Raw genomic sequence first — 25,445 nt, forward strand, 5'->3', positions numbered from 1 at the left:
CTGTAGTATTGTTGGATACTGTATAATCAAATTAAGAAGTACTCTTAACAACATTATATTTGAATGCCTGTTATTGCTGAAGTTATGACATGTAATTTTATCCTACCCAAATATTTGTTTGTTAGGTCACATATGAATGGGGAGTCCCTGACGCGCACTCTGGTTTGTATTTCGTGGCGTCGTTTGGAGAACCATGTTGGAGACTAAGCGTGCACTAGTAATAATATTGTTACTTGATTTTGTATTGTAAGTATATTGTATTATGTAAAGTGTATGTATTTAATTATACTGATTTGTATAAAACAACAGTTAACTATGTCAGAACTAATTTAGTTTTTTAGATATTCATGAACAAACACGAAGATATTAGTAGGGAATTCTATGAGCCCCAAAAATGCAGGTTGTCCTTTGTCTGGTCTACCGTTTAAGAGTTTGATACATTACAAAAGTAAGTTGCCTTATTTACTATTTCAGGGGACAATGTGAGGTATTGAAGCATTAATTCAGACTAAAGTGTTATTGGTATTAAAAATTTGGGTGTTTATGAAAATGTAAAGAGTTAACACTATAAGCTGTTGCACCAACTTGACATAATGGCCAAAACTATGCAGCCAGCTATAATTGTCAAGTACATAGTAAGAAATTATGTAAATTTTTAGCAACTTCTCACACCTAATTATAGTGTCGGGGATGGGGTACGGTCATCACAGATCACACTAACCTCTAGATCACTTGCATTTGATATTAAGTGTTACTAGAGTTTTAATTGATTTTGTGCTTGAAGATTCAGTGAAGACGGTGTTCCTAATGATTTAATGTGAATTTCATTCTGGGAATCTCAACATACAGTTTACTTTTACTTTTACCTCATTGATTTTTTAGTTTTACCTTGGAAATTTTTAAGTAGCTATACTTGTTAATTTTTCATTTATTTCATAAAAAACCCATCAGTCATAATTAGTATAATTCTTAGTTTTAGGTTTCCTTGTCACACATCTTCAGATAAGTTGAGGACAGAACAAGGAAAGTAGCCAAAGGTTACTTAGCAGGGAGTGGCTGCCATCCTTATTCATTTGGCACCCTGTTGTATTCACACAGCTAAGAGCATTGACCCTACCCTCGCTTGGGCAAAGGCGTAAATCATCTAAAAGCTTTGTAAAGAATTAAGAGTTATGATTAAGTGAACCAAGTAAAATCAAAATTATTAAACAGTAGGAGGCAGGATTCTTGACCTTTCCCAAAGTACTTCACTCATTGCACTTTCATTGTAGCTTGGTGTCATATCTAGTCATTCTTCCACCTAAATATCAATTTAGACTTGTGATCGATGGGTTTTATTATTATTATTATTATTTGCTAAGATACAACCCTAGTTGGAAAAGCAGAATGCCATAAGCCCTGGGGCTCCAAAAGGGAAATTAGCCCGGTAAGGAAAGGAAACAAGGAAAAAATAAATAATTTAAGAATAATGTTAAAATAAATATCTCCTATGTAAAATGTAAAAACTTTAACAAAACAAGAGGAAGAGAAATTAGATAGAATAGTGTGCCCGGATGTACCCTCAAGCAAGAGAACTCTAACCCAAGGCAGTGGAAGACCATGGTACAGAGGCTATGGCACTACCCAAGACTAGAGAGGAATGGTTTGATTTTGGAGTGTCCTTCTCCTAGAAGAGCTGCTCACCATAGCTAAAGAGTCTCTTCTACCCATACTAAGAGGAAAGTAGCCACTGAACAATTACACAGCAGTAGTTAACCCCTTTGGTGAAGAAGAATTGTTTGCTAATCTCAGTGTTGTCAGGTGTAGGAGGACAGGAGAATCTAAAGAATATGCCAGACAATTCGGTGTATGTGTAGGCAAAGGGAAAGTGAACCGTAACCAGAGAGAAGGATCCAATGTAGTACTGTCTGGCCAGTCTAAGGACCCCATAACTCTCTAGCAGCAGTATCTCAATGGGTGGCTGGTGCCCTGGCCAACCTACTACCTATGTAATAAAACTAATAAAGTCGATTACTAATTCTTACAATTTTCATGCAGACCCATCAAATCTAAGGGAACTGCTTGCTTTTCAGTCCCCTCAGTCTATCTCTTACAATATTTTATGCAAATATAAAAAAATAAGGAAGGCAGTTACCCAGTTCTGATGGGTTGCATTAGCTCATGTTGCAGTAGCTAAGCTGTATCACCTTAAAAAAGGCAGCAGCGGCACCCCAGTCCTAAATACTGATTATACATGGGATGCAAGTCCAAGATTGACCTGGTAAGCCATATCAAGCACACAAACGTCTGGAGTATGCACTCAACATTTAACGTCTATAGAAAAACTTTGAATGATACATACATACATATACCAAGGCACTTCCCCCAATTTTGGGGGGTAGCCAACATCAAACAAAGGAAACAGAAAAGGGGACTTCTCCTCTCTACATTCCTCCCAGCCTGACAAGGGACTCAACCGAGTTCGGCTGGTACTGCTAGGGTGCCACAGCCCACCCTCCTCGGTTATCCACCACAGATGAAGCTTCATACCGCTGAATCCCCTACTACTACCTCCACGGTCATCCAAGGCACCGGAGGAAGCAGCAGGGCCTACCGGAACTGCGTCACAATCGCTCGCCATTCATTCCTATTTTCTAGCACGCTCTCTTGCCTCTCTCACATCTATCCTCCTATCACCCAGAGCTGTCTTCACTCCATCCATTCACCCAAACCTTGGCCTTCCTCTTGTACTTCTCCCATCAACTATTGCATTCATCTCGTTCTTTAGCAGACAGCCATTTTCCATTCTCTCAACATGGCCAAACCACTTCAACACATTCATATCCACTCTAACTGCTAACTCATTTCTTACACCCGTTCTCACCCTCACTACTTCGTTCCTAACCATATCTACTTGAGATACACCAGTCATACTCCTTAGTCACTTCATCTCAAACACATTCAATTTCTGTCTCTCTGTCACTTCCATTCCCCACAACTCCGATCCATACATCACAGTTGGTACAATCACTTTCATACAGAAATCTCTTTACATTCATGCCCAACCCTCTATTTTTTACTACTCCCTTAACTGCCCCCAACACTTTGCATCCTTCATTCCCTCTCTGACGTACATCTGCTTCCACTCCACCATTTGCTGCAACAACAAACCCCAAATACTTAAACTGATCCACCTCCTCAAGTAACTCTCCATTCAACATGACATTCAACCTCGCACCACCTTCCCTTCTCGTACATCTCATAACCTTACTCTTACCCACATTAACTCTCAACTTCCTTCTCTCACACACCCTTCCAAATTCTGTCACTAATCGGCCAAGCTTCTCTTCCGCGTCTGCAACCAGTACAGTATCATCGCAAACAACAAATGATTTACATCCCATTCATGGTCATTTTCGTCTACAAGTTTCAATCCTCGTCGAAGCACTCGAGCATTCACCTCTCCCACCACTCCATCAACATACAAGTTAAACAACCACGGAGACATCACACGTCCCTGTCTCAGCCCCACTCTCACCGGAAACTAATCACTCACTTCATTTCCTATCCTAACACATGCTTTACTACCTTTGTAGAAACTTTTCACTGCTTGCAACAATCTTCCACCAACTCCATATAACCTCATCACATTCCACATTGCTTCCCTATCAACTCTATCATACACGTTCTCCAGATCCATAAACGCAACATACACCTCCTTACCTTTTACTAAATATTTCTCGCATATCTGCCCAACTAAAAATCTGATTCATACAACCCCTACCTCTTCTAAAACCACCCTGTACTTCTAAGATTGCTTTCTCTGTTTTATCCTTAACCTGTTAAGCGTCCCCCCTGGACCAGGTTGCCGCTAACGTACTGTCACGCTTTTTGTGCCCTGAGTGGTCATTTCACTAATGATAATTTTTCAAAGTTAATATCATTTCCTTATGCTTATAATTCGTATTTATAGTTAAAAGTAGGGATATTAATTAAATAGTGGAGCAAAAAAACAATTAATACTATTATTATTTCATTTCAAAAGCCTACATAATACTGAATATTATAATGGGTTCTTTTTATCTTCAATCGTAAATCTTACGCCAGGATCAGTAAAAAAAGCAGAGGGACAACACACACACACACACTCTCTCTCTCTCTCTCTCTCTCTCTCTCTCTCTCTCTCTCTCTCTCTCTCTCTCTCTCTCTCTCTCTCTCCATATCGTTTCCCGTATAGTTTTCAAATATGTTCATCATACATTTGCACATTATTTATCCACTTTATTCTCTCTCTCTCTCTCTCTCTCTCTCTCTCTCTCTCTCTCTCTCTCTCTCTCTCTCTCTCTCTCTCTCTCTCTCTCTCTCTCTCTCGACATTTCCTTTCCTATATAGTTTTGTGAAATCTCGTTGTCCAGTCATTCGGCAATGAGAAGCCACTTTCGCTCTCGGCTTCGAAAGAAAACTTTGTTTCTTCAATATCCTCATCACTGGAGGATTCAGAACTAGTGCTCTCATTATCAAGGAGGTTATCATTATCAAATTCCTCAACAAGAATATCATTTATTTCATCTAAAGAAATAACCTTCACCTTTACACCGCTCATTGTAAAAGGAACAACAAACAACTTTATCCGCATGAACGCCCGAAGCGCACTGAAAGGAAACCAGTTTTCTAACATCAAGCTACCTTCAGAAAAATAGTTTCCAGACATCATATAAGTTTCTATTTACAGCCCCCATATGCTGAGAGTGTTGCCAAGTGGTAATCCTATACTTACTATACGAGTAAACGTATTATCACGAGACTGACGACTTGATAAAGGCAGTTAAAGTCATGAACGGAATATGCAGTTGAAGGCGGTACTGAGTAGATCGTGGTGAACAGTTTATCACGTGGGTGACGCTTTACAGGTTAATCCTATTAATCAGTACTCAACCATACACTTTTCTAACTACACTCAACAAACTAATACCCCTTGAATTACAACACTCATGCACATCTCCCTTACCCTTATATAGTGGTACAATACACTCACAAACCCAATCTACTGGTGCCATTGACAACACAAAACACATATTAAACAATCTCACCAACCATACACTTTTCTAACTACACTCAACAAACTAATACCCCTTGAATTACAACACTCATGCACATCTCCCTTACCCTTATATAGTGGTACAATACACTCACAAACCCAATCTACTGGTGCCATTGACAACACAAAACACATATTAAACAATCTCACCAACCATTCAAGTACAGTCACACCCCCTTCCTTCAACATTTCAGCTCTCACACAATCCATACCAGATGCTTTTCCTACTCTCGTTTCATGTAGTGCTCTCCTCACTTCCTCTCTTGTAATCTCTCTCCAGTCTCATCTCCCATCACCGGCACCTCAACACCTGTAACAGCAATTATATCTGCCTCCTTATTATCCTCAACATTCAGTAAACTTTCAAAATATTCCGCCCACCTTTTCCTTGCCTCCTCTCCTTTTAACAACCTTCCATTTCCATCTTTCACTGCCTCTTCAATTCTTGAACCAGTCTTCCTTACTCTCTTCACTTCTTTCCAAAACTTCTTATTCTCTTCATATGAATAACCCAATCCCTGACCCCACCTCAGGTCAGCTGCCCTCTTTGCCTCAGTTACTTTGTGCTTTACTTCCACATTTTTGTCTCTATATCTTTCATACTTCTCTACACTATTACTGTACTCAGCAGCCATTCTTCAAAAGCCTTTTTTTCTCTTCCATTTTTACCTTCATTCCACCATTCACTGCCCTTCCTCATGCTGCCTCCAACAAACTTCTTGCCACCCACATCACTTGCAATCCCAACAAAATTTTCTTTTACTAACTTCCACTCCTCTAAATTACCAGTTTCTCTTACTTTCACTTTGTCATATGCCATTTTCAACCTTTCTTGATATTTACTTTTTACCCCCGGTTTTATTAGCTCTTCAACCCTCACTAGCTCCCTTTTACATCCATCTACTCTATTCCCCCACTCTTTTGCTACAACTAATTTTCCTTCCACCAAAAAATGATCAGACATACCGTTAGCCATACCCCTAAACACGTGCCTGCCTTTCAATCTTCCAAACATTTTTTTAGTTATCAATACATGATCCATTAACGCCCTTTCTACCACTCTTCCATTTGCCACTCTTACCCATGTATACTTGTTTTTATCTCTTTTTGAAAAAGCTAGAAATTATCACCATCTCTTGCTCAACACACACATCTACCAGTGTTTCACCACTCTCATTTTCACCTGGTACGCCATAGTTCCCAATGACACCTTCTACCTTTCCAGCACCCACTCTAGCATTTAAGTCACCCATGACAACTACATAATTCATTCTACCCAGTCCTTCTACACACCTGGTTAATTCATTCCAGAACTCATTCCTCTCTTCTTCACTTTTCTCACAACCTGGCCCATATGCACTGATGAAAGCCCAACATTCCCTACCCAACCTAACCCTTACCCACATTAACCTAGATAATATCTCCTTCCATTCCACTACTTTACCTTTCAGTCATTCACTCAGCAATAAAGCCACACCTTCTCTTGCTATTCTCCTGTCAATCTCAGACACTCTACCAGACATTTCACCAAACATCATTCACCCTCCCCTTTTATCTTTGTCTCATACAAAGCCCAATATATCCATCCTTCTATTCCTAAACATACTTCCACATCTTTTACTCTCTATCGTACTACATCCACGCATATTCAAACACCCCAAAACTAGAGTGCAGGAAGCAGTCACTCTCCCCCTAGCTCCACCTCGTTGATGTCTCACAGGAGACATGTTACTAGTGTTGAATTATGTGCCAGTATTCCTCTTATTTATGCAAATTTGATTGAGTCTGTTCAGGAGCATAGCAAGTGCAAAGTTAATGTTAGTGGAGTCCTATTAAATGAATTTCCAGTGAACAGTGGAGTGTTCCAAGGGAATGTGTTGTCACCTATGTTGTTCATCCTCCTCATGGATTTTGTACTGAAGGATTGGAATGGATTGGTAACAGGAAATTAGCTGACAGAGTATACTGATGACACTGTCCTTATTATTAGAACACTACAGGACGTGCAAAGCCTGCTTACCAGAATCCATGAAATATCATAAGAGGTTGGACTCTAGATAAATAGAAGAAAGATGTGATGAGAACGGAATATGCAGTGGAAGATGAAATATCATTAGAAGGAGAAAGGATTAATGAGATGGAATCATTTAAATATTTAGGAACTGTGATCTCTAACACAGGATCTTTAGAATTTCAGTTTGATGAAAGGTTGAAAAAAGCAAATCAGACAATGGCTAGGTTAAGTAAAATTTGGAAATGAAATTGCCTGAAACTACATGTAAAAATCCAGCTATATATCAGTTTAGTGAGGTCGGTGTTACTGTATGGACATGAGTTGTGATATGACGATGAAACAATATCCAACAGATTTTGTAGATTTGAAAACAGAGCACTCAGAAAAATATTGGTAGTTAATGGCAGGACAGGATTAGAAATGAAACTATAAGAGAGATTACCCAAGTGCCGTATGTGGATGAGATCATGGTGAGGGGTAGATGGAGAGGGTTTAGGCATGCTCTTTGCACTCCCCAAGAGAGATTAGTTCACCAAACTTTCAAATAGACTCCAGAAGCAAAGCATTAGGAGAGTTGTGAGACCCAGACCTACAGGGGTGAGGACTATGAAGTGTGAAATATTGATTTAAAAGCTCAAGATAGAGAACAGTGGCAAAATCTAACTCTAAGACCCTTTGCATCAATGAACGTAAGAGGAGATGAGAGGATGATGATTCCTTTTTTTGCTTTTATTTTTTTTTCCTTCAAAGTGTCTGGGTAAAATTTAAACTGGAAGGGTTTTACAAAAAAAAAAAATCACATATTTACTATAAAAACTATTTTATTGCCCTTGATGATTATAGGGATGTTCAATAAACTTTTTGAGTTATCAAAAATTTATAACTGGAGGTAACTTGGCATTGTCGTCTGTTAGCAATGTGTAAAGAAACTGAAACTTTGTCTGTGATGTAATAAACTTATGCTATACATTTTTAATCTTGCCAGTAAGGACATTTTCTTAATAAAAGACAGTATATTGTCTCCTGCCCATGTTTAAAGCTAGTTGTCAAATACTAAAATCAAACAAGTGTTATGGGTAAGTGTTTAAGTGTTTCTGACATTTAATTTTCCTACTTTATACCTAAAACCGATATATAATAAACTGTTAACAGTAAATGCTTCAATCAATGCAAGTCATAAACTGGTGCAATGTTTTATAGTGTAACTGTACGGGCCATAGAGGGGCAAAATGTGATATATAAACATTTGCTTACTGATTCTCTGCACTTTACTCTCTATTGATTCTCATAATAATACTCCTGATGTATTGTAAATCTGTTTGAATGATCTCTGGACTCTTTAATACTCTTAAAAAATATTTTCATTGAAATCTGAGAGTAAGGAGAAGAGTGCATAATTTGTAACTTGAAGTTTTATTTCTTTATGTTGTTTTTTATAATGAGGAATGTGTGTGTGGTAGGTAAGCCATGGAGTGAAGAATGTGATATACTATAAAGCGAAAGATGATTATGATAGAAAAAATAAATAGATGAATTATATAGCATTGCTTCTAATGAATATATAAGATAATCAAGAAATTTAAAATGTAGGCAATTTTCTTCTCAATTTTATATCAAATTGAGAATGAAATTGATATTTGTATATGCATGCTTCTAATAATTTTCTTTCTAAGATATGTCATTTGATCTTACCTTGAAAAATCCTGTTTGGATATCTGATGAAAAAGAATCCATGTAGATATCTGATAATTAAAGAAACCGTTTGGATATCAGATAAAAAAATAAAGGAATAAAAGGATTAGGTTAAAATCTATGACTTTAGCAGTATTATATACACTATTCAATAAAGGTATTGTAATATCCTCTTGTACGGAGGGGTAAATTGTGATAATATTTTCATATGACAATAGATATGTCAAATGAAGTTTCACATGAAATGTGTGAAAACATTGAGAGAAGGAACTGCCTCGAGATTTTGTTTCATTAATGCCATGAAAGGAAAAATATCTATATGAACCAGGATGTGTAAAAATAATAAGTATTGAAGGATTTTTTTGTTTGGAACCTTGTAATATTAGTACAGTGAATCATTAGTTGTGCACAAAAGGCAAGAAAAACTATTGCAAGTTGGTGTTTTACTGTTGCATCAGCAAAACAGAAAATGTCAGTAATTTGCTCTTATGCAAAATCTCCCTAAAGTTTTCATTCTTATCCATGTAACATACAAAAAAAGTATTATCAGTATAGTATTTCTATACTATATTGGTATTTATCAGCACTGAAACACTGACCACCATGTCTCTAGACATATGATTCAATATTGTTGAAGTGTTGTGGTTCCCTAATTTCTCCTCTATGTCTTTATCACTTTTATTAATATGAGCTTCATTTGTCTTTAATATGTGCATTCAGGAAAACCAGGCTCTGCCTGAAATTGAAGTGTAATTTTCAAAGTGGTTTTCCACATTTTTGAAAAAATTAGGTCATGATTAACAAAGAAGTTGGTATGTGTTATGCAATTTTTTCTTTTATTACAAATATTGGTGTGTTAAGTTGTCCTTTTTGCACTTCATCAGCATTTTTTTGTAAAGGAAGGCTATTCCATCTAGATTTTGTCATTAAATTCTTCAATAACATTACCATAGATCTGAAAGTCAGTTGTGGATAGTAGTCTTTGCCTTGAAACAGCCAGCTCATCTCTTTATCTTTGTCAAATCTTATAATAACCAATGATTGCTGCTGGATTTTAGCACTGAAGTCTATCTTAGTCAGTTTTCTTGTTCAGGGCTAATGATTTGAATTAAAGCATAACTATAACCATATTTCTAAAATTGTTTAAACTTCTGTTTACATTAGCATGAAATATGATTCAAGTATACTGTATAACTGTAATATGAAACTACCGTACAGTATGCATAAATTAATATTAATTCATTTGAGTGACTATCAATACAAGGTTTAGTGAGAAAAAGGTCCATGGTCATCAGAGGCTTTTTTTTTGTCCATCAACATTGGGAAAATACTGTATGTAGAATTGTAAAAAAAACATAGAGCAGCCATAACCTCATAAAAATATCATGATTTTAATTTTTTCACCCCTTTTTTCATGATTAGGGTATCTTAGCTTTTATTTTTTCATTAAAACTCATTTGGATTACTTGCTATATTATAAATTTGAGAGATGTTGGTTACTATTGTCAACATTTGAGTTTGAGTAAAACCTTTATTTCTTTGATATTTACACTAGTATATACAGTATTGTTGGCTACAGGGATCCATAGTGCCAAATAATTTTTGTGACCTTGTCATCATGCATTTAAATTATTATTTTATACATTACTTTCTATTTGGGTTCTCTTTACGTATAAGTTTGTTAACGAAGAGTATTACTTTTTTTGTGTTTTGGTGACTTGCTCTGGTTGAGGTAGTAGGAAAGCATTGATAAAAAAAGTCAAGTTATACCCTTGGAAAGAAGGATGGCTGTTATTCTTGGGAAGTTTGTTGTGGCGACTATGAAAAACAATCACATTTTTTATAAGATTGTAAGATACTTTCTCTCATGTATTGAATATAGATGTTTTGTTATAAATAAACTAAAAAATTTTAAGTCTTACGAGGTTCCTGCTTGATCGTTTGGCTATTCATTCATTCTGATTTTTTGTTTATATGCTGCCCATCGGTTAGTCAGGGTTGGATGTTAATATTGGGTGTTGGTCACAGAGCCGAGGTATTTAGCTTTCCAGTCTATATTAGTGTCCCCAATAAACCTGACGAGCTTGGTTCCTCTGAGTACTGTACATGGCTAGCACCAATCTCATCCAAAACATTGAAATATTTTAAGCTATTCTTATCCTTAGTTCCAGTAGACATAATTTAGCTAATATGTATTAATGGGTAATTCAATTAAATTGTTTCTTTGATTTTTATTTTTACGTCTCATGCTACGCTACTAAAGTCATTGGGAGATTTATTGCCTGTTTACCTTTGTTTGGGGACTTCATACAGTCATAGTTTACAGAAATCATTACTTCAAAATCAAAAGCCTTACTCTTAACACTTCTCCCTTTTTATTTTATGATGGCACAAGTTATATCTTAATTTCTCTTTTTGTTGTTGTGTGACTAGACCATCAATCTCTTTTGTGTGTGAAACATTCCTGGTTTTTAGATTTTTTTTTTTAAATTGATCTTATTTTAGCTTGAGGCTGTAACCTTGGCAGTGAGTGACAGGTCTCTAGTCTGTTAGCAGTGTTAACAATCATGCAATGTGATATTCAATCCTATTTTACTCTGCCTTGCCATTTCTCCTTTTGTTCCCATACTAACAAACCTTACATTGCAGTATTTATGTGGATTATCTTTTGGCGAAGCTGGAAGGTAGCCATTAGACTAAAAGTGCGAGGTGGCAACCCTGCCTAACTACTTGATTGAGTAGGCCGAGGGTGGCTGGGGACTACCCAGCCGCCTCTATATATACTCACAGCCGTAAGCTACGTTACTTTTTTCTTTTGGCTTGTAGAGAGCGGACGTCTCCTCTCTGTCCTCCAAAGGCTGCCATTGACTTTGTAATTTTTCCCTTCTCTTTGCAAGCGGGCTTGTGCTTCTTTTGCTCGCCCCATGCAGACCTGTCCTGGGTGCGAGGGTGCTGCGTGCGGTACCTTCATGTCATGGGTGGATACCAACCCGCACTCTCTCTGTCCTTTATGTAGAGGGCATCGCTGTGTGCGGGGTTTGCCCTGTGTAGAGTGTAAGGAGTGGCCTGCCTCCCAATGGGAGAGATTTGGACGGCACAGAAAGAAGAAGGCTAAGCACGATCTTTCTCCCTCATGGGTGAAAAAAGCACATTCTTCTTCTTCTCGCACCCCCAAATCTCTTTCTAAAGCTCCTTGTCATTCGCCCTCTTCCGAGTGCTGGTTGAGCAGGAGCACAGACTGTATAACTCCTTGGCAACCCCGGGGTACTGGGTAGTTGCTTCCCCTAGAGAAGCAACTTCACCTCCAGTTGCCTTGGAGCCATTTTCCCTTGCAGATGTGTTGCAGGTGTTGCCATCCCAAGGGGTGTCTGCACCCTCTTTGAAGGAGGAGCTTCTTCGTCTTCTTCAACATGGTGCCAGAAAGGATCCTTCTCAAGAGCCTTCATCATCCTATGCTTTGGAGGTTTGCGAAGTACATCAGTCGCTCTCTCCTGGACCTTTTATGTATGGGCAAGGCGATCGTTCGCGTTCGCCCCACCAACGGCCTCCTGCTGATGATGGTCCTGATCTCCATCCTGGGACATCGTCGTCCGTTAACCCTCGGCCTTCTGTTTCTCCCTCCAGGAATACGTACTTTGGATGCGGGAGATGATCTTCAGGAGACCAGCGCTTCTTCCACCAGCGGCGCGCGAGGACGAGTTTCTCCATTGCCTCGTTCTTCGGGTCATTCTTGTCCTGCTCGTTGTTCACGACGATCCGAAGACCATTCACATCATAGGTCATCTCGATCTCAACGCTCTTCATCCAGAAGGCGTTCTTGCTCAAGAGATTCATACTCATGAGACCAAAGGTCTCAACGGTGGCATTCCTCTTCACGAGGTAAAGTCTCATGATTGCGATCTATATCACGAGGACAACGCTCACGTTCGCGAGGACAAAGCTTCCGTTCAGGAGGGCAACGTTCACGCTCGCGAGGGCGTCATTCACGAGGACAACGTTCACAATCACAAGGCCAAGAATCTCGTTTGTGAGCTAGGCACTTGAGACATTCACGCCGTTCAGGATCGAGGGCTAGACGCTCCCGATCACGAACAGTACGTTTACAATTGCGAACCTTGCGTTCACGATCAAGGTCTAGACATTCCTTGTCAAGAGGAGAGAGGAAGAGGTAAGTGCATGCAAAGTACATCAGCACGTCGCTCCTCAACCCGTCCCTCTCCTAAATAACCTCGGACCGATCCTGATTGTGAGACAGAACATTCTGCACACAGGCATCCAGCCAAAGTTGTCGCTACTCCGAGGCCCTCCCTGTCAACTATGTGTGGTGTAGGCGGTCCTTTGAAGCAACAGGATGGAACTGTCCGGGAAGATCTGAATGTAAAGGATGGTCAGAATTATAAAAAATCTTATGCAACATGCATAATGACCTAATTGAATGATGGTGCCAGAGATATATATCTAGATCAGGAATAAGAAATTTGATAGACCGTAAGTTCCTATCCAAAAAATTAAGATGAGAAATAGCAGCTGAAGACGACAGGAGAACAATACTCGTAACAAGGTAAAATGAAAGAATTAAAACACTTCTTCAGAATAGATTGATCACCAAAAATCTTAAGGCTTTCTCAATAAGCCAATTTTTTTGTGCAATTGAAGTCATACAAAGTTAAAGAAACATTGTCAATGCTGAGATCCAGATGTTGAGGAGCCACGGTCCTTAACCTACTTACAATCATACTTTGAGTTTTGTTAGGATTCAACTTCATACCCCATAATTTGCACCATGCACTAATTTTAGCTATATCTCTATTAAGGGATTCAGCAACCCAAGATCTACATTCATGAGATGGAATTGATGCAAATAGAGTAGCATCATCTGGATATGCAACAAGCTTGTTTTCTAGACCAAACCACATGTCACGTATATATAGTATGAAAAGTAATGGGCCAAGAGCATTCATTACCCTTGGGAACGTTAGATATCACATTCCTATATCGACTATGGTGCCCATCAACAACAACTCTGGGATCTATTGCTTAAAAATTCAGTAATGATGCTAAGAAACGACCTACCCACTCCCAACTGTTTGAGTTTGAAAACAAGGGCATAATGATTAACATGTTCAAAGGCAGCTCTAAAATAAAGGCCAATCTTACGAACTTCCTAACCACAATCAAGGGCTTTCTGTACAGCATTGGAGATTGTAAGAAGGGCATCACATGCCCTAAGGCCTTTACAAAAACCAAATTGCAAAATAGGGAACAGATGATTACTTACAGCAAACCTATTAAGACATTTTACCAAAAGACGTTCAAAAACTTTAGATAATATGGGAGTTATGGAAATTGGGTGGTAATCAGTTGGACTTGAGCTACCACAAACACATTTACATAGTGCAGTAACGTTACCAATTCTCCAACAAGTGCTATAAGCTGCTCCTCTTGCTAACTTGCGCAAAATAACAGTTTTTATAAAAATCAAAGGAAAAATACCATTTTGGTCTAACACCTCCATAAGCATCAAGGTCCATCAAGAGAGCTTTAATTTTACCAGATCAAAAAGCTAAACTAGTTAGTTTAGCCTCAGGAAAACAGGAATGAGGAAGTTCAAGTTTTTAATTTCTCTGCTTGCTGTCAAACACCTTGGCCGAAAGGGTTGCCTTTTCCTTTGGACAGTGAGTGACATGGCCATCTGGTTTAAGTGAAGAAGGAACTGTTGCATCTACACCGAAGAGTTCAGATTTAAGGGTAATCCACCACTTATGTCCCTGGGTTTTCCCAAAAAGGGTTTCTTTTATGGTTAAATTGTATTTTTTTCAATTGAAACATAAACTCTGAGCAAAAGCTCTCAGTTAAGTATAGTTATTCCAGGTCAAATCGGATCTGTTACCTTTCCAAAGGTAACAACCTATTTTCACTGAAAAGCTCTACTTATTGTTTTTACATCTTTCAGGGTCACAAAACACCATTGTCAATGGTAAGACTACAACAGAAAGTACCAATATGCCACCCACAACTGCAGTCTTTAAGACGAGTGAATCATCTATTTACATCAGCAGATTAAACCAAGTGTTTCAACAGTGCGCTTTGGGAGTTGGCAGGGTTCTTATTTTTCTAAATTTAAGCTCTGATCTGTAAAAAGCAAGTTCTAAAACCTGATCCCTGCCGAGTGCATGGCATCGTTACTCTGTAAAAAGAAAGAAAGGGGTAATTACACCATGAGGAAATGTACAACGAGCACTACAAATAGAAAATGAAAAAAACAGTTTTTAAGCAATAAAAAGAAATAAGCAAAATAAACAATTACAGTATAATTTGTATTTTTTTTAGCTGTATCTTCTTTTACATCACTTGTTCCTCCTATCATCTTGGAGGAACACTTCCCTATGAGAAGGGACTCCAAGGACACCAAAACTAAACCCAAGAATGCCAAGGCAAGGGAACCCTGTTTGGCAGAGGCAGAAGATAGGTATCCTGTGGCAGGTCCTTCAAATGATCCTGTTGATGACCCTGGCCTACCCCAGACTCTGGATGTGAGCCCGGAGGTAGATGAGCCATTGGACACGGATTACAAAAATCTTCCGAGGGCAGCTAGTCTGAACTTTCACTCAGGTTAGTGTCCATGCCAGAATTTGGCCTTCTACCCTCCTAAGAGTAAGTCATCCACATAAATAACATAAGGTTTGTTAGTATGGGAACAAATGATAAATTTAGAGATAATTTGTATTTTCCCTAACTAATACAAACCTGTAGTTATTTATATAAATTGGCCAGCCATCACCTCTCCCCCAGAAGTCCTGCCTGCAATCAAAAAGTGACGTAGCTCACGGCTGTTTGAGTTTATATAGAGGCTTACCCTCTCAAGTGGTTAGACAGGGTTGTCAACTCGTGCTTTTAGTCTAATGGCCACCTTGCAGTTTTGCTGAAAGATAATCCACATAAATAACTACAGGTTTGTATTAGTTAGGGAAAAATACAAATTGTCTCATAATTTGTCATATTTCGTCAGTATCCTCTCATGTACACTGTTCTTCGTTAAGGGGCCCGGCTGGTATGCCAATACCATCCTGAAAAAATTCACTGAGCTTTGTATGGCAATGGAGAATGCGTATACAAAATATTTGGTCAAAATTCCTGTTACTTTCATAGTTATAGGGTAATTAGTAAAAGTAACTCAGTAAGCTGAAAACATTCATCCCTACTAGAAAATGCAGTATTTCTTCTGTTATCGTAGATTTTGATAATTATAGCATTTTATTAAAAAAAAAATGTGAGCAATAGCATCTGTATAGATTCCATAAGTCACAAGAGGAAGTATTACACTTTTCGGCCTTCAGTGCTACTACAAACCTCAGGCAGAGTACACGTTTAAGTTTGACCTCTGACATTCACTCCTTTTTTTTTTTGGGGGGGGGGGCAATAATTTCATCATGCCAAAGAAGAGAAGACAATTTCATCATCTCACTAATATTAGGAAGAATAAGAAAATTGGCTCTAATGAGTTCAGAAGTGGGTAATATCAGAAAAATTAGCAGTTAGTGATGGAGAGAGAGTAGTGTGGATGGGGGAGCAGCCGCCTTGCCTGACAGGAGCCCAAAAAACCAAGATATTAAGCAAAGGGACCTTCATTTATGATTAAATTGTGATAAATAACATTGTTTTGGTTTATTAATATCCCCAAAAGAACATAAAATTAAAAATAATCATGATTTATTAATATTGTCCTTGCAAAAATACAAAGGAAAACTTTGAACGCCGTATCTCAAAACTATACTGTACTGTACTTATTGACCTTCACTTCTATCTTCTCCCTTAGTTTTAAAGATATAGCATTGAAATTTGGTATATAACTTAAGGACATTATGAAACAATAAAATGCAGCCCTTTTTTCATATTTTTTCGATGATGTATAGGGTTTTTTTCAATATTTAACTTAGCCGGTGATTATAATAGCTGCAGCTCTGCTGCTCGACAGAAAACTCTACGGAAAAAATCCGCCAGCGATCGCTATGCAGGTAGGGGGTGTACTTCAACAGCGCCATCTGTCGTCCAAGTACCCAGTACTCATTGTAAACAAAGAACTCAATTTTCTCTCTGTCGTGCTACCGGCAAGACCTACTAATTCGCTGTTGCTAACTGGATTTGTTTTCACAACTATTTGGTGAAGTACACTTTTCTAGTTTTGAGCTTTCGCTGTGCAGGCTTTCTCTTCAATAAATCCTTGCATTCTTTTTTTGATATCGGATTATTTGTTGATGACTTTGGATAGTTTTTGAATTCCCCTTTGACCAATTCAAAATGGCTGACCCTTCTCAAGTCCCAAAATTCAGGAAGTGTAATGCTAGGGACTGTTCAAGGCGTCTTCCGAAGGCCTCTATCGATCCTCACACCGTTTGTTCCAATTGTCGGGATAAAACCTGTCAATTGGAAGATCGATGTGAGGAATGCGTTGGGCTTTCGGAATTCGATTTTATCGAATTCCAAAAATATACACGTAGGCTAGAGAGAGATAGAGTCAGGAGAAGTTCATCTCGTTCTGTTGATTTTTCCTCTCCTCATGCCCCACAACCTATTCCTTCCCCTGTAGTGGTTGCTCCTAATCCCACCTTCTGGCACTCAGGAACCTTCGATGGCTGATATGATGCGTGCCATCCAAGCTCTGGGTGAGAGAGTTGAGTCCCTGGCTAGTGACCGTAACCAGCTCATGGCGGACGTCAAGGAGCTGAAGTGTAAAAGTGCAGTGGGAAGTGGTAAAGTGAGTGATAGTGTTGTGGATAGTGTTGCGCTTGAGGGTTCGTCTGTTCGTGCCTGTCGTCCTCCTAGTCCGGGACCTCTTGCAAGCTCCCAAGTCCAGGGGAGAAGCAATGTCGTACGACCAATGGGTTCGAGAGGCTTTAATCAGCGAACAGACGTTCCCTCCGTGGTTTCGGGCGTATCTACCCAAGATCGCCCCACCCACACAAAGACGAGAGAGCCCATTTATTCCTCGTCTGCGGAAGAGGTTTCTCGCAAGAAACCATGGACCAAGGTCTCACGACCGCTTAAGCGCAAGTCGGTCCCTTCCGCGCAAGTCCAACGGCCCAGTTGTAGCCACTGGGTCAGTTCGGACTCGCTGCAGTCTTCCGATGACTGCTCACCTCCTAAGAGAGGCAAAGCGGTACCGCCGCAGACAGTTACACCGTCTGTCGCCGCACCTGCTCCTGCAGACCCCAAGTGGTCTTTGCTGCAGAACATGCAGTCACAGTTAACGTCTCTGATGCAGGACTTTCGTGCGGAGAAGGTTGCTGCTGCACCAGCCTCTTGCCTACAACCAACCACACACTCGGTTGTGCGTCCTGTGGACGCTGAGGCAACCTTCTTGCGCACTCCAGTGGAGAGAGTTCCGCCACCCATGCTTTCCAGTGTACCCTGCCAGCCGCATGTTGACGTTCAGCGACGCACGGAGCCTTCCGTTGACGTTCGCGAGACACAACAACAGTCAGAGTTGTTTTGTTTTGACGCGGTGCGTCAACCTCCGCAACCCAGTGTGGTTGCCACTGCTCACCCGCATCAGGCTAGACAGTCTGGAGTAGACGCTGTGCGTCCCCGCGCTGCTATGGTTGTTGCCAGCTCACAGACTGGGCAACAGTTCCATGACGTTGCGTCCGGTTCAGTCACGCGTGCACCCGTGCGACCAGACTCGGCTAACCAGCCGTTACCTACTCCATTGCCGCTTCCTCCTCAATACTCGGATGATGGACTTTCGGATGATGATGGTGCCGCTCACGTTGATGAACCACATTCGGATCTTGACGAGCCTAAGTCCACGCAACCCTCTTTGGACTTTAGAAAAGTTCTAGCTCTGTTCAAAGAGATGTTTCCGGACCAGTTTGTGTCTGTGGCTCCGCGCTCTCCTCCGTCAGAGTTTGTATTAGGTATGCCGTCATCCTCGCCTGCCTTTACTAGACTCGTCCTCGCACGCTCGTCCAAGAGAGCTTTACGAGTGGTAGGAGAATGGATGCAGTCCAAAAAGAGTCTAGGGAAGACAGCCTTTATGTTTCCCCCTGCTAAACTCTCTTCTAAATCGAGCGTCTGGTATGCCACGGGAGAAGTTCTCGGCTTGGGAGTTCCTGCCTCTGCCCAGGGCGACTTCTCAAGTCTTGTAGACTCTCCCCGCAGGCTAGCCATGAGACGCTCGAAAATATGTTGGTCATCTTCGGACCTAGACCACCTTTTGAAAGGGTTATTTAGAGCCTTTGAGGTCTTCAACTTTTTAGACTGGTGTCTGGGAGCTTTAAGCAGGAAGATCTCTCCGTCAGAGAAGGAAACTTCCTTGCTCATCATGTCCTGCATGGACAAGGCCATACGTGACGGGTCTAGTGAGCTTGCTGCATCGTTCGTATCCGGAGTCCTCAAGAAGCGTGAGAACCTTTGCTCTTTCCTGTCAGCTGGAGTGACACCTTGTCAAAGATCCGAACTTCTGTTTGCTCCTCTTTCTAAGTGCCTCTTTCCAGAGGACTTGATTAAGGAGATTGCTGCTTCTTTGATACAGAAGGACACTCATGACCTGGTTGCGTCCTCTGCTCGCAAAGCCACCCCTTTGCCTACCTTGTCAGCTAGACCAAGGATGGACACTCCAGCGTCCCGATTTATTCCGCCCTTTCGTGGCAGAGCCTCCAGCAGAGGAGGTGCTCGTGCCGAAGGGAGACGTGGAAAGAAGAAAGGAACCAAGTCCTTTAAAGGCAGAGTCTGACTGCCAGCTTCTTCAGACAGCAGTGGGAGCCAGACTCAAGAACTTCTGGCAGACCTGGGAGAAGAGAGGCGCAGATGCACAATCTGTGAAGTTGCTCAGAGAGGGGTACAAGATCCCGTTTGTACGAAAACCCCCTCTAGCAACGTCTCCCATCGATCTCTCTCCCAGGTACAGAGAGGAAGACAAGAGACGAGCATTGAAACAGGAGGTGTCTCTCTTACTAGAAAAGGGAGCGGTAGTCAAAGTCCTGGACCATCAAACCCCGGGCTTCTACAACCGTCTCTTCTTAGTGGCAAAGAAGACAGGAGGGTGGAGGCCGGTGCTAGACGTCAGTGCGCTGAATGTCTTTGTCACAAAGCAGACGTTCTCCATGGAGACCACAAAGTCCGTTCTAGCAGCGGTCAGAAGGGAAGACTGGATGGTCTCTTTAGACCTAAGGGACGCATACTTCCACGTCCCCATCCACCCAGACTCCCAACCTTTTCTGAGATTTGTTTACGAAAAGGTTGTCTACCAGTTTCAAGCCCTGTGCTTTGGCCTAAGCACAGCTCCTCTTGTGTTTACGAGGCTGATGAGGAATGTAGCCAAATTCCTTCACTTAGCAGACATCCGAGCCTCCCTCTATTTGGACGACTGGCTTCTAAGAGCTTCTTCCAGTCGTCGCTGTCTGAAGGATCTAAAGTGGACTCTAGATCTGACCAAGGAATTGGGTCTCCTTGTCAATATGGAAAAGTCTCAAGTGGTCCCATCCCAAACTATTGTGTATTTAGGGATGGAGATTCACAGTCTAGCTTTTCGGGCTTTTCCGTCGGCCCCCAGAAAGAGCCAAGCCCAGTTATGCATCCAGAACATGCTGAAGAAGGAACGGTGTTCAGTCAGGCAGTGGATGAGTCTGACAGGGACACTATCATCCCTGGAACAGTTCGTATCGTTGGGAAGACTACACCTCCGTCCTCTTCAATATCACCTAGCTGTTTACTGGAAAAAGGACAAGACGCTAGAAGCGGTCTCGATCCCCATTTCCGAGAAGATGAAGTCTTGCCTGACTTGGTGGAAGGACAGTATCAGCCTCAGAGAGGGTCTGCCCCTGACTGTTCAGACTCCCAACCACGTTCTCTTCTCGGACGCATCGGACACAGGCTGGGGCGCGACATTAGACGGTCGGGAATGCTCGGGAACTTGGAACTCGAGTCAAAGGACAATGCATATCAACTGCAAGGAGCTACTGGCAGTTCATCTGGCCTTGAAAAGCTTCAAGTCTCTCCTTCAAGGCAAAGTGGTGGAGGTGAACTCGGACAACACCACGGCTTTGGCGTACATCTCCAAGCAAGGAGGGACCCACTCTATGACGTTGTACGAGATCGCAAGGGAACTCCTCACCTGGTCAAAAGGTCTAAACATTTCGCTAGTAACGAGGTTCATCCAAGGCAGCTTGAATGTCATGGCAGATTGCCTCAGTCGAAAGGGACAAATCATTCCAACAGAATGGACCCTACACAAGGATGTGTGCAAGAGACTTTGGGCCACATGGGGCCAGCCAACCATAGATCTCTTCGCAACCTCGATGACCAAGAGGCTCCCAATATATTGCTCACCAATCCCGGACCCAGCAGCAGTTCATATAGATGCCTTTCTCCTAGATTGGTCACATCTAGACCTATATGCATTCCCCCCGTTCAAGATTGTCAACAAGGTACTGCAGAAGTTCGCCTCTCACGAAGGGACAAGGTTGACGTTAGTTGCTCCCCTCTGGCCCGCGAGAGAATGGTTCACCGAGGTACTTCGATGGCTAGTGGACGTTCCCAGAACGCTTCCTCTAAGGGTGGACCTTCTACGTCAGCCACACGTAAAGAAGGTACACCAAGGCCTCCACGCTCTTCGTCTGACTGCCTTCAGACTATCGAAAGACTCTCGAGAGCTAGAGGCTTTTCGAAGGAGGCAGCCAGGGCGATTGCTAGAGCAAGGAGGACATCCACCCTTAGAGTCTACCAATCGAAGTGGGAAGTCTTCCGAAACTGGTGCAAGTCAGTATCAGTATCCTCGACCAGTACCTCTGTAACTCAAATAGCTGACTTCCTTTTATACCTGAGGAAAGAACGATCTCTTTCAGCTCCCACTATCAAGGGTTACAGAAGCATGTTGGCATCAGTCTTCCGTCACAGAGGCTTAGATCTTTCCAACAACAAAGATCTACAGGACCTCCTTAAGTCTTTTGAGACCACGAAGGAGCGTCGTTTGGCTACACCTGGTTGGAATTTAGACGTGGTACTAAGATTCCTCATGTCAGAAAGGTTCGAGCCGCTACAATCAGCCTCCTTTAAAGATCTCACTTTAAAGACTCTTTTCCTGGTTTGCTTAGCCACAGCTAAAAGAGTCGGTGAGATTCACGCCTTCAGCAGGAACATCGGATTTTCATCTGAAACGGCTACATGTTCTCTACAACTTGGTTTTCTAGCCAAAAACGAGCTACCTTCTCGTCCTTGGCCGAAATCGTTCGATATTCCAAGCCTATCAAATATGGTTGGAAATGAACTAGAAAGAGTCTTATGCCCTGTGAGAGCTCTTAAGTTCTATTTAAGACGAACTAAACCTTTACGAGGACAGTCAGAAGCTTTATGGTGTTCAGTTAAGAAACCATCTTTGCCTATGTCAAAGAATGCTTTATCCTATTTTATCAGACTGTTAATACGAGAAGCTCATTCACATCTGAGTGAAGAAGACCAAGCTTTGCTGAAGGTAAGGACACATGAAGTTAGAGCTGTCGCAACTTCAGTGGCCTTTAAACAAAATAGATCTCTGCGAAGTATAATGGACGCAACCTATTGGAGAAGCAAGTCAGTGTTCGCGTCTTTTTATCTTAAGGATGTCCAGTCTCTTTACGAGAACTGCTACACTCTGGGACCATTCGTAGCAGCGAGTGCAGTAGTGGGTGAGGGCTCAACCACTACATTCCCCTAATTCCATAACCTTTTTAATCTTTCTCTTGAAATGTTTTTTATTGTTGTTTTTGGGTTGTCCGGAAGGCTAAGAAGCCTTTCGCATCCTGGTTGATTTGGCGGGTGGTCAAATTCTTTTCTTGAGAAGCGCCTAGATTAGAGGTTTTGATGAGGTCCTGTGGTATGGGTTGCAACCCTTCATACTTCAGATCCTAGGGGTCGCTCAGCATCCTAAGAGGATCGCGAGGCTCCGTAAGGAAGACGTACTTAAAAAGGCAGAGTAATTGTTCAAGTCGACTTCCTTACCAGGTACCTATTTATTTTATTTTTGTTATTTTGATAACTTCTAAAATGAAATAAAAAATTCCTTAGCTCATAATAATGTAAACATTTATTGCTGGTCTCTACCCACCCCCCTGGGTGTGAATCAGCTATTATAATCACCGGCTAAGTTAAATATTGAAAAATGTTATTTTGATAATAAAATAAATTTTTGAATATACTTACCCGGTGATTATAAATTAAAGGACCCTCCCTTCCTCCCCAATAGAGACGCAGTGGACCGAGGAGAAAATTGAGTTCTTTGTTTACAATGAGTACTGGGTACTTGGACGACAGATGGCGCTGTTGAAGTACACCCCCTACCTGCATAGCGATCGCTGGCGGATTTTTTCCGTAGAGCTTTCTGTCGAGCAGCAGAGCTGCAGCTATTATAATCACCGGGTAAGTATATTCAAAAATTCATTTTATTATCAAAATAACATATTTTTTTTACCATAATGAAAAAAAATTACTTTTCGGAAAAAAAATCTTGATTGGAGGTCCACATCAGGTCTATATAGGGTAGTAATGTTAGATCTTAATATTAATTATCAAGGGAGGAGATAGAATTTTAAAAACACTCATTTTCAGGATAAATTGTCCTGGTGTTCCCAAACCAAAGGTCAGAGGCAAAAAATCCTATGCAGTTTGGAGATGTCCTAAATCACCCTATTAAGTGGTATGAAAGCCAAAGTCCTGTCCTTAAGAAATAGCATTAGCCAGCCGGCCCCCTTAAAGTTTTGGGTAATTACTGGTTCTTTATTTTGGTAAGTTTAAATACTGTATGCTAAAGCAGGCTTTGCAAATCCTTATTAAGTAGATTAATTGTTTTATTGCATCCTTATTTATCCTTTTAATTCCAGGATCTATGTTTTTCATAGTACTGTTTTTCCCTTTTCTCATACAGTTATAATACAGTACAATATATGAAAATTGAGACCTTTATGAACGATAACCTTAATAACAACAAGACAGAAAAAGTCTTCATTCCAATTCTTAGGTAAATTTCATTGATATTGTAAGATATACAAGATATTTTGTGATTATTTGAGAAATGCCTGAACGACCTTGAAATTTGAACACAAAAGTAATTTCTGGGCTCGAACCTGTGCCGCCCAGTGAATAAGCTCCATTTAGCACTTATTCTTAGGTAATTTACTGCTAAATATACCAGAGAAAAAATGTAAAGGAGTGCTAGGTTAACTAGCTCGCTCACCTATTGGTGTCGGTATAAAATTGGGCGTATATTCCAGAGGTCCCGCACTATTTAGATTAATCCACGACAGAGAACCCCAATAGAGGAGAGCCGTTCAACCTCACTCGGTACTACTACAATGCATCCGCTCAGAACCCAACTCCTTTTAGCACAACGTTCAAAGTAACCCGCTTTTTTTCTGGTGCTCTCGCTTTTGGATATTTTCTAGTGAATTATGGCTTCTTCGTCGGTTTCCCAGGAGACACCGTCTAAGTTAAGTACCAAGCTGGATTTTACTGTGTTTTGAGCAACCTAGATCGTTTAATATTTATATTATAGGAGTTTATTCTCTTCGTTCTTACCGATCTTGCTTGATTTCACTACAGTTGGTACTCCTGTTTTTGAGAGCTTTTAATTTTCACTTGCGGTGTTACTATGTGTATTATTTTTTTTATCAAATATTATTTGTTATTGTGAATATTCATTATTTAGCGTCTAGAATCCTCGTGGTTCAAATTTTGGGCCGATATCATTTACGTATCGCTATGGCTGCCGACCGTGCTAAGGCGGCAATGTTATTTTAGCCATCAGGTGTGTCTTTTGTGATTTAATTATTTATGTTGCATGCCTTGCCCAAAAATTTTCAATGTGTTTATTCATATATTTAACGCTATTATTATTATTATAATGAATATTTGTGCCATTACTCCGTTTGATCTGTCTGATTGGGGATCGTCAGTTGGTAGCCCTGCTGCCTCGTATCACGTGATCCTCCCCCACGCTCCCCCTCTAGCTAGGTGGGAGGCTAGGCTTCTCCCCCCTCCACTAAGGGACCGTTGCCTTCCCTCCTTTTAGAGGGGGTAGTTAAGTGTTTATGGACTTTGTCCTCCGGGTGGCCCGGCGGTTTAGTCTCTGTCTAGTCTGGTTGGCCACCGGTCTACAGAGTTGGATCCCGGTGTACCCTATTTTATATTCACTTTTCATTCTGGCTTATGTTATACGAAACCCTCCGGGTTCGATTGGCAGTTCTTAGTTACAGTTCCGCCCCCCTATTATTTTATAACATTTCCTATGATGATTATATATGACAGATCACTACCCCGGAGTCCCTAAAGGAATTGGTATTGAATATACCTTTATTTCCCGGCCCGGGGTCTACCCCACCCCGGGAAATCAGACACTATGTGTCTTAATTCCTTGTTTTTGCATCCTTTTTTATGCTCCCGGCTTGACCGGAATGGATGGCTATACTTTAGTTTCAAGTTAGACTTATGTTTAGGCCCGGGACCCCCGGTCCCGCCCCTATGTAAGAATATTATAGTTAAGCTCTAACCTTGCGTTAGACCTACGTTAGGCCCGGGTCCTCCGGACCCGCCCCCAAAAAAAAAAAAAAAAAAAAAAAAAAAAAAAAAAAAAAAAAAAAAAAAAAAAAAAAAAAATTTATTTTATTTTTTACAGTCTAATCTTGTGTTAGACCT

At 40.9% G+C, this 25,445-nt stretch overlaps 1 protein-coding gene across 2 annotated transcripts in view; it reads left to right on the top strand.

Moving 5' to 3' along the window:
- LOC137650063 (cytokine receptor-like factor 3) overlaps window positions 1–23,842 on the top strand; it is a 213,313-nt gene extending 189,471 nt beyond the window's left edge. Inside the window, exons 10-11 of one of the 2 annotated variants that reach the window (XM_068383111.1) lie at window positions 126–246; window positions 23,364–23,842. In XM_068383111.1, coding sequence (XP_068239212.1) covers window positions 126–218 — 93 coding nt within the window. In that variant the 3' untranslated portion in view covers window positions 219–246; window positions 23,364–23,842. Of the gene's footprint in view, window positions 1–125; window positions 3,628–23,363 lie in introns of those variants that run through there. The other variant, XM_068383110.1, reaches the window with a different exon arrangement.
- The last annotated feature ends 1,603 nt before the right edge of the window (window positions 23,843–25,445 follow it).

The sequence above is a fragment of the Palaemon carinicauda genome, chromosome 11 (genome assembly GCF_036898095.1).
Source record: "Palaemon carinicauda isolate YSFRI2023 chromosome 11, ASM3689809v2, whole genome shotgun sequence".
NCBI lineage: Eukaryota > Metazoa > Arthropoda > Malacostraca > Decapoda > Palaemonidae > Palaemon > Palaemon carinicauda.